Raw genomic sequence first — 14,171 nt, forward strand, 5'->3', positions numbered from 1 at the left:
CTCTTCCAGAACCTTTATATTGCCCATGAAGAGATGGGAGTCTACTTCTCCTCCCTTTGAAGCTGAATGGGACTCTGTGGCTGCCTTGCTGAACAGAATTCAGTGGAGAGGAGGCTGCAGGACTCCTGAGGCTAGGTTATAAAAGGTGACATGGTTTCCACCTAGCTCTCTCACTTGTCAGGATGCTCCTCCTTTGAACCTCCACCATGCTGTGCAGCCCAAATTAGCCTGTGCAGAGGGACCACATGGAAAGGTCCCTAACAAACAGGTAGCGTGAACTACAGTCATGTGTGAACAAGCACACAGATGTTTGCAACCTCCAGCCTTCAAGTCTTCCAACTGAGGCCTAGACACTGTGGAACAAAGATGAGCCATTTTCCCTGTTTCTTGATAGAATTCCTGACATACAGAATCTGTGAGATTAACAGATTGTCGTTTTATGCCACTAAGTTTTGGGGTAATTTGTTACACAACCATAGTAACTGGAACAAGAATGAAAGCAAAGGAGAATATGTGGTACGGTGAGACGGGAGAAGTGCAGGGAGAAGAGTGGGGTTAGAATAATCTATATGTTGCCAAGGAGCAAATAGGACTAGTACTAGTAGGTAGTATTAGGGAGACGGATTACAGCTTGGTATAAGGAGAGGCTTTTAAAGCATTAAAACTGATCAGTGACAGAATAGGCTCCCCTGGTAAATAATAAGTTCCCTGTCAATGAAGATACTCAAATGTAAACTGAAAGAAGTTATTGAAGAGCTACAAATCTGAACAGAAGACTGGATTAAGGTGACTTGAAGGTTCCTTCCAGTCAATGGAACGTGACAGCACATTAGATCTGGGGTACAAGGAAGACGGTTGAGAGAGAGATGACATCTGGAGCCTGATGCCCAAGAGACCAGTGATACCATACATAAAAAGAGAGACTATGAGAGGATTTAAAAAGATTCTTCTTTTCCATTCCTTTTGCCTCTTGCCCAGATGCTGTTAATGGTCTTTCCCACTTTCTACAGCCTCTCTCATACACTTTCATACGATAACTCCCAAATATGGTTTTTAGCATGTCATTGCCCTGATCAAAGGCTTTTAATGACACCACTGCCACCACCACATTCAGCAATTGTTTTATATATCACACGGTATTTTTATATTTATTACCTCATTTGAACATCATAACAGTCTGGTAGGCACTAAAATCACCACTACACACATCTCAAAATCCAGCCAAATTAAGTACTCTGTTCATTCTTCATGTTTTTTCCTGCTTTGATGTCTTTGTGTATGCTATTTTCTTTGTCTATGTTTTTCTCAACTCTAAATGTTCCAACCCTTTTTATCTTCCAAGGCCTAGATTAAATTTTAGTTGCTCTAGAAAACAGCTAATTCCTACAACTAAGAATGATCTCTCCCTCCTCTGAAGTCCATCAATGATGATGTGATAATCCAATATTTATTAATCATTTACTATGTTCCAGGCAGCATGCTAAGTGCTTTTTGTGTGTTATCTTCTATCCTCTGTATCACTCTCTGCCTTATACCATGGATATTTGTATATACCTCTTCTTTACTAGCTTACAAGGTCCTTGAGGACTCGATCAACATCTTAGTCATTTTTGTTTTCTCCCAAGCCTAGCACAGGGCCTGGCACAGAGCAAGCACTGTATAAATATTTGTCTAATGAATGAATGAATAATTCAGGCAGGCAGAGTTAAAGTTTACCTTTGCTTGAACAAATGGTTTTCAAGCACCCTTAAACACTTGAGAAGCACTCATTTATATCCACATAATTAATGGGCTAAATTACAAATCATTCTTATCTTTTTATGACACAGGTTTCCAGAGACCTTGGCTAGAACTCATTTTGTTAGTGTAGTTTACAGATGCGAAAATAAAAACCACAAATACACATAATAACAAATTTCTTTTTGTGTAAAAATATTCTAGCATTCAGAATAGTGTTTTCCAAACAATCAGAATTAACTAAGTTTTACAAGCTCCTCTTTTTCTTCTGTGCAGTCATAAGGACTGTAAACTCTTTCACTTTGGATCCACTACTTCTTGGCCCTCTTGCTATAGTACTTTGCATAGTTATGCATCTAGAAATGATTGCTGATTAAGTGAAAGGTTTTGTGTTGGTTACAATTTATAATCACTCATTACTGTTCGGATCCTATTAGTTTGGCTAAGGAGCCAACACCTTAAGGGGTACTCGAGCCTTAGCCAATTATGGCAGTTGAGTCACTGCCCTGAGATTTGAAAACTATCCTTTTTTCCTTATTTCTTGCACGCCCAAGAATGGAAAACTGGTAACAGTTAAGGCCAAACAGTCATTTCTGAAAGTCCTATTACAGATTGTTGAATTTTGTTGAAGTGATTAAGAATTATAGCTTGTGAACAATTCGCATATTAAAATTGTAGAGTAATCCTAATATAAAAATCAATCCTTTCACCAGAAGATCAGAATTTTGATTTTTACTTAAAGAAATGCAAGTTTACTGTTCAAAACCAAGGCTGGTACAAAAATCATGTTAGTACTTTTCTCCCCCATGCTGAAGCAGAGATTAACAGTGTAAATACTGACACCCAAATTGTCTTTCAGAAAACCTAGGTAAAAATTAGAAGATTAAGGGCACAATAGGAGGGCAGTGCAAAGGCAGACCTGCTATAGTCACCATCACAAAGGCCAGCCACCGGCAGACTGCAAAGTGTTTACTCAAAGCCCTGTGCTATCAATTAGTGTACATAATTATCTCAGGGTCTGCCAGTTCACAAGAGGCAGTTTTTGAAGGTCTCGCTGGGCCCCCTTTGTCTTTTACTCCTGTTGGTCACAGAAGGGCTTTGAGGACAAGCCTTCCTCTGCGCTCAGGCTCTGGCTGGCTTCCCTTGGCAGCCCCAACAGGAATTATGTGAATTCCTCTAGTATAACAACAACCAAGCTACCTTTCTCCCCACACACGGCTTTGACCTTGTGCTGAGACTATTTAACACATGCAACAAAGTGCTTTCAACAGGCCATTGTAGTTTATAGTTTAAAAATATAGTTTCCACAAAGAAATGGGAAGTATTGTAGCACAAAATGGGCTGTAAATATTAGAGGTAAACAAATCAGAAGATGTAGGAAAAACTCCCTGTATTCCTGTAGCTTGGCAGTATTCAGGAAACGCTGGAAGATTGAAGGATGAGAGGAAGAACAGCAGTCATTCTTCTTGTCTCTCAGAGAAGCAGCTTACACTGATACTGCTAAGAATTTCCTAGGTAAATTAAGCCAGGAAACCACCCGAACCTGCTTTTGTAGCAAGGCCTACCAATAGAAATTTGCAAAGTAACTGAGGTTGGAGAAGGAAATTATATTGGGTAAAAAATAGATGAAGAATTCTTAAAAAACACTAAGGGTTAATCATTGATTTATTTAAAATCCAGTTGTATATGTACATAGAAATAATTATACTTCATTTTATGAGTGTGTGTATATACGTATAGAATAAGGTTTTATATATAAACTTCATACGTACACACTCACACTTTGGTCTGCCTGGATAATCCTTAGGCATGTCTAGAATCACGGAAAACCATGTATATCCCCTAATTTGGAGACTATACCATCTACTACTCAAAAATTTCAAGTCAGAAACTTGGGAGTCATTGCAGACTCCTCACTTCCTTTTACATCCCACACTATCAGCTCTATGCCATTTCCCTTACATTTATTCTGTGTCCTCAGTGTATCTGCTCCTCTCTATTTCTACTGTCTCCACAGGTCCTCAACATTTCAAGAGCCTTTTTACTATTCCTTCTGCCTCTAGGATCATGCCATTCCAGTCACTTCTATAGTTTTCAGGAGTGATCATCCTATCACAGAAATTTGAACATGTATGGAGCGCACTGAATACCTCATCTCCTGCCACTCTTCACAGTCACCCTATTGTAAACTACGTCAAACAGAACATGAGACAATGTCTTATATATCCATAACTCTTGGTGTGGGTTGCCCCCAAAGCAGTCCCTGAAACAAAGATATGGGTGTTAGTAGTTTATTTGTGAGGAAGTAGAGAAGGAAAAGAGGGTAGGGAGAAAAGCCAGTCAAGTATGTGTTAATGAACAGGTTACCACTGGGCCCCTTTGAGAAACTGTACAGAACATACCTCAGGATTGTCCCACTGAGGGTTAGCGGAGCTGGGATATTACTCACCAATGTATTGTTGGAGAGTCACTCCTGGGGGTGTTAACTCCCTGGCACTTCTAGCAAACAGCTACTTGTTCAGTGAATATCCTCAGGCAGAGAAATACAGGAAGCCACTTGTAGGTGACCTCCTGATAGGCCACAGGCACCAATAACATCTACTATATCATGCAGTGCCCATATTATGCCCTTTCTCCCAAATGAATTCTTTACTCCACTTGTCTTCCTGGATCCTTTAAGATTTAGGCCATTGAAGCCCTTCTTGACCTCCTTTGGAAGTGCTTTACTTCCTTCTCTGTGCACATTCTCTTCTGTTGCAGCTATTATGTTGTAGCTATTAATTTGCAAGTCTGACTCCACACCAGACTCTGGGCTCCCTGAGGGCAGTAACCTTAGTACTTAGCTTGGTGTCTGGCCCAAGGCAGATGTTCAGTCAATGTCTACTAGACAAGGACATGACTGTGTGTGTTAAAGAGAAGAGGATCCTGTTTTCCACATATGTAACTGAGAAAATTTTCAAAGAAACAAAACGTATGCTCCCATATTTTGAATAATATAAAGTCAAGTGTGTAGGAGGGAACACCAAGGGAGGAATCTTGGGTCCTAATTCAAGTTAGTTTGGCTCAGTTGCCTTCCCTATAAAAATGAGTGGCTATTAATGACCTTTAAACTTCTTTCAAGTTCCACAGATTTCAAGTGACTGAATCCATGTGTAAGTGAAAGCTGAAGCCCACAAACTATACAACAACCACATATGGAAATGTTTATGTGTGTGATATTCATCTGGATTCAAGGAAAGAGTATAGGTGGCAAAGACTTGAGACGCTGGCAGGTTTATAATGGTGTGTATACAAAAGAGTGAGTGTTGGAAGGGTCTCCTGGGTGAGAGGATACCTCCCAGGGAGTGGCCTGGCTACTGCACAGGAGCTAGCTGGGCAGCATGGCAGCCTCCAAGCTGGCAGGTGCCAGTGCCCTGGATGGAGCCCTGTTACTGCTGCCAGCCTCTGGGCAGTGTGGGACCACCCGAACTTACTTAGGTCACAGACCTACAAATAGCCACTTCCTGAGTTCTCATCAAATCCCTGGAAGGTAGGCTCTGGCTACATTTCTAGAGGGAACAGACTAAGTGCAACACTGACTACAGGCCATGCTTGGCTTCCTTGACACTCAGACAGTCTTAATCTTCCTAGAAATGTGACTCAGGGTAGAGGGACTAGGCAAGAATAAGGAAGAATAGGTGGGTGTCCCGGTCCTATGCATAACAGACTAACAAATATTGAGGAAGTTCATTTCAGAAAACAAATTCTCTTTTAAAATATTCTGAATATAGACATTAGAATTGTGTGTACATTGAATATGGCTGGATAAGATTTCTTTAAGTAGCTAGACTTTATTAGTTTCAAATCATTAGTTTCTTCTTGACAAATCCCTGATATATATATATATAATTTGTATGCAGTGCTGTTTAGAATTTAATTGTAAGAAAATTGTTTTACTGAACATCCTTAATATGCCTGAGGGATATGTCATATTTCTATCAGAAACACTGAGTCACTATTGCAAATGATTTTTACTTGGTAGGAGGGGAGAGAAAAGAACACGAGGCGGTTTACTCTGTCTCTCTTAGAGAATTACTGTTTTTGAGGACAGTCCACAGGGTGGGGTGAGGGGGTTCAAACGGCCAAGCAGGCCAGTCGTAGTCCCCGGCACACTGGCTAAAATGATGCCCATGGGTCATGTGTGACGTCAGGGGGCTACTATTTTTGGATGGCTCCTTTCTCTTATTCATGGAGATACCTTGGAAAGACAAAGGGGAAAATAAAGAACTTAGGAGGCTATAATTGAAAGCATGTGATGGTCAGGGCACTGTGAAGCTGTGCCGTGTTGTGCTGAAGGCTTGACTTGATTTGGTCTAGGCTTTGTCACTGACTTGCTGACTCAAGGAGAATCACTTGATTCCTCTGGATCTCAGTGGAAGAGGAACTGGATGACTTCTAAGGTCTCTTGTAGAAATTATAGTTAAGTTTATGACACCAACAAGAAAAAAAAGCTCTGACAGGAGCATGTAGCCAGGGAAAATGAGACATATTAGACAAGTCTCAATATGCGAAGCCAATAAGGACAGAGGTAGCACAAAGAGGAAAAGAGCCCAAGATGACCATGTACATCCCTATGAAATGACTCTAAAATGAGCAAAATCCAAGAGATGTTTCAAAAGTTGACTCCAGACTGACATCAAGTAGAGGCCTTACCTTCCGGTGACAGCAAAGCACAGTGTGCACATTCCGTGTAAGAACCCTGCGGCATGCTGCAGAAATGTGGCTGTTTTCGGATTCTCATCCACCGGGCCTTGCACCGAGAGGAAGCAGCCACAAAGCTTGTCGATCAGACCAATGTTCACCACGTAGCTAGATTTGGGGAGAAATGTGTGTTATCAATCTGCATAGTCTGGCAACATCTTCACCTTCAAAGATAAATCTTAACAAACACAGGCTTAGACCCTTCAAGCAAGCAGACACAACACACACAGGTTTGGGTACAGCATCTTAAATAACAATTTCCTTAGATTTAGTCCTGAATAATCAGCTATTTCTGTAAATGGTTCTCTTTTCTCTTTTGGTTATTCTGATGCTATTTTTTCAGGAAAGGGATCATCTGATCATTCTCACTGGTCTAGAGAGTCTGACAATAATTGAAATGATTTATAATGATCTCTATCCTCTTGAAAAGCAGCACTTCCTAAAGTGCTAGGAAGCTAAATTCACCAGAATTCAGGGATTCAGAAAATAAGATAATGCTACCCAGACACTCCTGTTACAACCTAAACTTCTAATGCCACTTTAGATTCTCTACTTTTTTTTAAACCCTATCACCATTAGGAGAATAACAGTGAGAATCTAATTGCTCTCTGTTATGAAAAGTAGCAGTCCTGAGAATTGACAGTAAAATTTATGAAGTCATTTTCATCTTTTCAGTCTATTAAACAGTTTTCCAGAGCTGTTTATTAACCTGGACCAACAACAGTAGTTCTTTTATTAGTCTACAAAGCAGAAATAATTGAAAATATCTGAAGACTATAAATGACCTTGTAGATAAATCAGCCTTAGCTTAGACATTTTATACCAATTCAGTGCTACTGCATTTACATGTATGAAAAGCGCAGGACTCTGAATATAGCAGTTCTGAAAATCAACACATACAAACTTTCAGCAATATGTGCAAAGGAATTGATGCTTCTGCTTGTAAGTGCTCTAAAATCCCTATCACTATTCATTTACTAATACAGTTTTTTGTAAAAGGAAGGAAAGCTGATGAATAATTCATGTTTGGAGCCTCTTCTAAGTTTACTATTTAAAAGGTATAAAATAATGTTCCCTTTCTCCTTTTACATGTGGAAATGCATTTATCTGGTTACTGAGCATCCGAGGACTGTTAGGAACCAGGCCACACAGCAGGAGGTGAGCGGCCGGTGAGCCAGCAAAGCTTTATCTTTATTTTTTAAATTAATTATTTTACATCTTTATTGGAGTATAATTGCTTTACAATGGTGTGTTAGTTTCTGCTTTATAACAAAGTGAATCCGTTACACATATACATATGTTCCCATATCTCTTCCCTCTTGCGTCTCCCTCCCTCCCACCCTCCCTATCCCACCCCTCCAGGCAGTCACAAAGCACCGAGCTGATATCCCTGTGCTATGCGGCTGCTTCCCACTAGCTATCTACCTTACGTTTGGTAGTGTATATATGTCCAAGCCTCTCTCTCGCTTTGTCACAGCTTTATCTTTATTTATAGTTGCTCCACGTAGCTCGCATTACCGCCTGAGCTCCACCTCCTGTCAGATCAGCAGTGACATTAGATTCTCATAGGAGTGCGAACCCTACTGTGAACTGCGCACGCGAGGGATCTAGGTTGCACACTCCTTATGAGAATCTAATGCTTGATGATCTGGAGCTGAAGAAGTACTAGATGCTAGTGCTGGGGAGTGGCTGCAAATACAGATTATCATTAGCAGAGAGCTTTGACTGCACAGACTATAATAAATTAATTGCCTGCAGACACATATCAAAACCCTATCAGTGAGTGGCAAGTGAAAACAAGCTCAGGGCTCCCACTGATGCTGTATTATGGTGAGCTGTATAATTATTTCATTATATATTACAATGTAATAATAATAGAAATAAAGTGCACAATAAATGTAATGCGCTTGAATCATCCCAAAACCACCCCCTCCCAAGTCCGTGGAAAAAATGTCTTCCATAAAACCGGTCCCTGGTGCCAAAAAGGCTGGGGACCACTATCCTACAGTTTTAAAATTGGGAAGTATGAAATGATGACCACTAACCCTATTATCTTATAATGAAGGAAAATGACATATTGACATATTGAACCCTAGCTCTGCAAGTTACTGGATGACCTTGGGCAAATTACCTCGCCCTTCTTAGTCTCTTTCCTTTTTTTTTTTTTGCAGTACGCGGGCCTCTCACTGTTGTGGTCTTTCCCGCTGTGGAGCACAGGCTCCTGACGCGCAGGCTCAGCGGCCATGGCTCACGGGCCCAGCCGCTCCGCGGCATGTGGGATCTTCCTGGACCGGGGTACGAACCCATGTCCCCTACATCGGCAGGCGGACTCTCAACCACTGTGCCACCAGGGAAGCCCAGTCTGTTTCCATTTTAATGTAACAGAATGTTAGTATAGGGTTCTTGTAATAAGTGACTGATAAGCTAATACATGCAAAGAAGTTGATACATTTTATTGTTAGTTTTATTGTTACTAGTAGTAATAATAGCAGTATTTTAAAAATAGATGCATGCAAACTTACTAATCATAAATACAATGAAAACGAAGACAACACAAAATACCATTCACAAATATCAGACTGACAAAAATCAGTGAGTTAATATAAAACACTGATAAGGATATGAAGAAATGGAATTCCTATCGTTTACTGATGGAAAGTGAAATCTGTAAAATCACTTTGGAGAACAATTTGGTGTTACTTGGTAAAGTTGGACATGCATTTATCATAACATTCATAAATTCCTACTGTAGGCATATAAACTTGAGAAACTCCCATATAGGTGCAAAAGAAGGTTTCTACAAGGATATTCATTGTATCATTGCTTGAAATAGTGAAAAAATAGAAACTATTGCCCTCAAATAGAAAATGGATGAACTGGGAATTTATTCATTTAATAGAATCTGTAGAGCAGTTAAAATAAATTTATCAGATTTATATGCATCAACATAGATCTCAACCCCATGTTATGTGAACACAGAAACTGACAAAATAGTATGATAGCATTTATGTAAATTTTAAATAACACAAAAAATAGAAAGCAGAATATATTGTTTATGGATATTTATTATATATATACATATAAATTTTATATACACAAATATATTTATATATATTTGTATATATTTACATATATACATATATATTACACACACATATATAAAAATTTTATAAAAATGCATAGGAACTATATACACATACTCTAACATAGTGATTTACATCTTGAGCGAGAGTAAGAGGAAAGGGATGGAGATGGGGAGTTAGCTGTATCTACAACATTTGGTTTCTTACCAATAAGAAAAAATATCTAAGACAATATGGAAAAATGTTATTGGTTACTGAAAGATGTTGTCAAGTTGGTACATAGGTATTGATAATTTTGTTAGGTGTATGTTGACACACTTCATCATAAAATAATAGAAAACTTAAATATTTTAAAAGGCAATAATGACAAACAGAAAAAGCATTTGAAACGTGTAAGATGAAGGGCTAATGTATTTTCCCCCCATGTTTATTGAGATATAGCTGATATATACATCATGTAAGTTTAAGGTGTACAATGTGATGATTTGACATATGTATATACTGTAAAATGTTACTGTTTTCCAGTTTCACACCACTGTGATTGGAAAAGGTACTTGATATAATTTCTGTGTTCTTGAACTGTTGAGACTTGTTTTGTGCCATAACATAGGATTCATCCTAGCAATTGTTCCATGCATATTTGAGAACAATATGTATTCTGCTGCTGTTGGATGGAGTGTTCTATATATGTCTGTTATGTCCTTTTGGCCTACAGTGTTGTTGAAATCTGCTGTTTCCTTACTGATTCTCTGTCTGGAAGATCTATCTATTGTTGGGAGTGGGGTATTAAAGTCCCGACATATTATGGTATTGTTGTTTTGTTCTCCTTTTAGTTCTTTTAGTATCAGTTTTATATATTTAGGTGCTTCGATGTTGGGTGCATAAATATTTACCATACGACTGTCATATCCTTGGTGGATTGACCTCTCTATCATATAATGACCTTCTTTGTTTCTTTTAACCATTTTTAGCTTAATATCTATTTTGTCTGATATAAATATAGCTACTCCTGCTTTCTTTTGCTTACCATTTCCTTGAAATATCTTCTACCCCTTTGCTCTCAGTCTATGTGTGTCTTTAAAGCTAAAATGAGTCTCTTATAGGCATCATATTGTTGGATACTGTTTTTTTATCCCTTCAGCCACTCTATGTCTTTTGACTGGAGAATTTAATCCATTTACACTTAACGTATTGATAATTACTGATTGGTAAGGACTTACTATTGTCATTTCATTAATTATTTTCTGTTTTTTAGATCCTTTGAACCTTGCTTCCTCTTCTGCTGTCTTCTTTTGTGATTTGATGACTTCTTGCAGCAGTATGCTTTGACTTCTTTACACTATATGTATCTACTACAGGTTTGTATAGGCTTAAATAAAACATATATATTACATCCTATTTTAAGTTGATAAAAAGTTTGATAGCATACAGAAACTTTATACAGTTGTCCCTTAGTATTTGTAGGGAACTGGTTCCAGGACCCGCTATAGATACCAAAATCCGCAGAAGCTCAAGCCCCATCATTGGCCCTCCATACCCTCGGTTCTGCATCTACAGATTCAACCAACCACAGATTGTGTAGTACTATAGTATTTATTGAAAAAAACCTGCATGTAAGTGGACCTGCACATTTTAAACCTGTCTTGTTCAAGAGTCAACTGTACTTTTATTTCTCCCTCTTTATATTTTAGGTTATTCATGTTATAATTTATGTATTTTTATAGTGTTCATTCAATAACAAATTACTGTGGTTATGTTTATATCTATTATGTTTGATTTTTTTTTTTTTTGTGGTATGCGGGCCTCTCACTGTTGTGGCCTCTCCCGTTGTGGAGCACAGGCTCCGGACGTGCAGGCTCAGCAGCCATGGCTCACAGGCCCAGCCGCTCTGCGGCATGTGGGATCTTCCCGGACTGGGGCACGACCCCATGTCCCCTGCATTGGCAGGCAGACTCCCAACACTCGCCACCAGGGAAGTCTTATTATGTTTGACTTTTAACTTTCAAACTAGACTTGTAAGTGAATTATGCACCACCATTACAATACCAGAGGATCGAATTTTGACTATATGTTTACCATTACCAGTGAGTATTACACATCCATATGTATTTTTTCGTCTTTTTAAAAATTTATTTATTTTATTTTTGGCTGCATTGGGTCTTCGTTGCTGCATGTGGGCTTTCTCTAGTTGTGGCAAGTGGGGGCCAGTCTTTGTTGCGGTGCGCAGGCTTCTCATCACGGTGGCTTCTCTTGTTGTGGAGCACAGGCTCTAGGCACGCAGGCTTCAGTAGTTGTAGCATGTGGGCTCAGTAGTTGTGGCTCGTGGGTTCTAGAGCGCAGACTCAGTAGTTGTGGCGCACGGGCTTAGTTGCTCCACAGCATGTGGGATCATCCCGGACCAGGGCTCGAATCCGTGTCCCCTGCACTGGCAGGTGGATTCTTAACCACTATGCCACCAGGGAAGCCCATCCATATGTTTTTATGTTATTACTTATCATCCTTTAGTTTAAAAAAAATTTTTTTAAATTTATTTGGCTGCACTGGGTCTGAGCTGAGGCACGCGGGATCTTCATTGCCACGTGCGGGATCTTCGTTGCAGCATGTGGGATCTTTAGTTGCAGCATGCGGGATCTTTAGTTGCGACATGCAGGATCTAGTTCCCTGACCAGGGATTGAATCCGGGCCCCCTGCATTGGCAGTGCAGAGTCTTAACCACTGGACCACCAGGGAAGTCCCTATCATCCTTTTCTTTAAACTTGAAGAATGCTCTTTAGTATTTCTTGTAAGGCAGGTCTAGTGGTGATGAACTTCTTCAGCTTTTGTTTGTTTGGCAAAGTCTTTATTTTTCCTTCATTCCTGAAGGACAGCATTGTTGGGTACAGCATTCTTGGTTGACAGTTTTTTCCTTCAATATTCTGAAAAGCTGTGCCACAGGCTGGGCTTCTTGATCAGGTTGGCTGCTCGCTGTGCTCTGATGTTGAGCAAGGTCGCTGGCTGGCCTCTCTGGTTGGGAAGGGCCTCCATTTATATCTCATAGTTGGGTGGGTAAAGAAACTGTCTCTGTGGTTGGGAGAGTCTTTGTCTGGGCTCCATTGTGGGGTGGGGATGCAGGCTATGCTCTGTAGTTGAGTGGGACAACAGTTGGGCTCTAAGACTGCCCAGGGTTACTGTTCAGTCTTCCTGGTTATGTGGGGTCAGAGGCTAAGCTCAACAGTTGGGTAGTTCTGTTGGCTTGGTTCCCTGCCTGAGAAGGGCTGTAGTTTGGGCTTTGCAGCTGCCTGGGTTCCCCAGCTGGCCTTCCTGGATGCTCAGAATGAAGGCGATGCTGAGCTAGAGTGCAAGGATGATAATTTGCTTTCCTTCCCACGTTGTGTGGTAAAACAAGCTCTACACCCAGTACAGTCTGGGGACTGGGGACCCTAATCAGCAGAACTGCCAACTGAGCTCCGTGGCCAGATGAGGCTACAGGCTCAGTTCCACAGATGGGCAGAGCTGCTGCCTGGGATCTCTGCTTGGGCACCACTGCAAGCAGCAATACAGTCCACCAAGATCTGAGTGCTGACTGCTGTCAGCCCCTCCACACCTTTCTACTTGATCACCAGTGGTCAAGCTCTGCACATTCCCCCAGCAATCCCGGTGAGGTGAGACCCAAGTGGAAGTGTCCCACAATGCTGGGAGAGCTGGATGTACATTTGGGCTCCCTCTTCCCACTGGAGAAACCACAGGCTTGTGGGGGGATGGGGGCTCATGCAGTGCTGTGCTGGCCTGTAGGAGGGCTGCTGTGGTCAGAGTGTAGCTGCTCCTCTTACCCTTCTAATGTGGTACTTCTTGATCTCTGAGGTCCGGGGGGAGATGCTTCAGTCTCATCTACCTCCTGCATTCTGAGTTTTCACAATGGTTTCTTATCTATGGATAGTTACTATCTGGCTTTCTTGTGAAGCCATCTGTTTGATGACAGAATCTGATCAAAAGTAATGAACTAAGACCTTGTAAACAGAGGATTATCACAGGGAATCAACACTGATCCTGACAAATAGGAGCATCATCTACAGCACTGGAGTCCATTTCATAGTACAAGATGGTTGGCTGTTCTTTAGCACATTACATCCATATCTCAGCAAAGTTCTGGAAGCCAAAAAAATCCAAGATCAAGGTGCCAGCAGGGTTGGATTCTTCTGAGGCCTCTCTTTTTGGCTTCCAAATGGCTGCCCTCTTGCTATATTTCATATGGTTGCCCCTCTATGCATGTGCCTAATGATTTTAATACATGAAGAGCTTTTACAATTAAAAACGTCAATACCTCCAATAGAAAAATGGGCAAAGTACATGAACAAGCAACTCACAAAATAATTAAAATGGCCAGTGAACATTAAAAAATGTTCAATATAACTACTAATATAAAAAATGAAATATTTTCGCCTCTCAGTTTGGATAAGACTCAAAAGAATGATGATATCCGACAGTGTCTAGGCTGAGGGTAAAAGGACGTACTCATATGTAATCTTTATGTAGGACAATTTGGCAATATGGATCAAAATCCTTAATGCATATTCTTTGACCCCCAAATTATACTTCTCAATGTTTAACAGAAGACAATAATCAATTGTAGGG

General features: G+C 40.3%; 1 protein-coding gene and 1 non-coding gene across 2 annotated transcripts in view; both read right to left on the bottom strand.

Moving 5' to 3' along the window:
* The window catches only part of SCAPER (S-phase cyclin A associated protein in the ER), a 240,365-nt gene that overhangs the window by 66,013 nt on the left and 160,181 nt on the right, over positions 1–14,171 (bottom strand). Inside the window, exon 7 of the mRNA XM_007462447.1 lies at positions 6,430–6,585. Within this exon, the coding sequence (XP_007462509.1) occupies positions 6,430–6,585 (156 nt within the window). The remainder of the gene's footprint in view (positions 1–6,429; positions 6,586–14,171) is intronic.
* Positions 12,218–12,290, bottom strand: TRNAG-GCC (transfer RNA glycine (anticodon GCC)). The gene has a single exon. It is a non-coding gene; the product is annotated as a tRNA-Gly (tRNA).

Source organism: Lipotes vexillifer, unplaced genomic scaffold, assembly GCF_000442215.2.
Source record: "Lipotes vexillifer unplaced genomic scaffold, Lipotes_vexillifer_v1.1 scaffold1456, whole genome shotgun sequence".
Classification (NCBI taxonomy): Eukaryota; Metazoa; Chordata; class Mammalia; order Artiodactyla; family Lipotidae; genus Lipotes; species Lipotes vexillifer.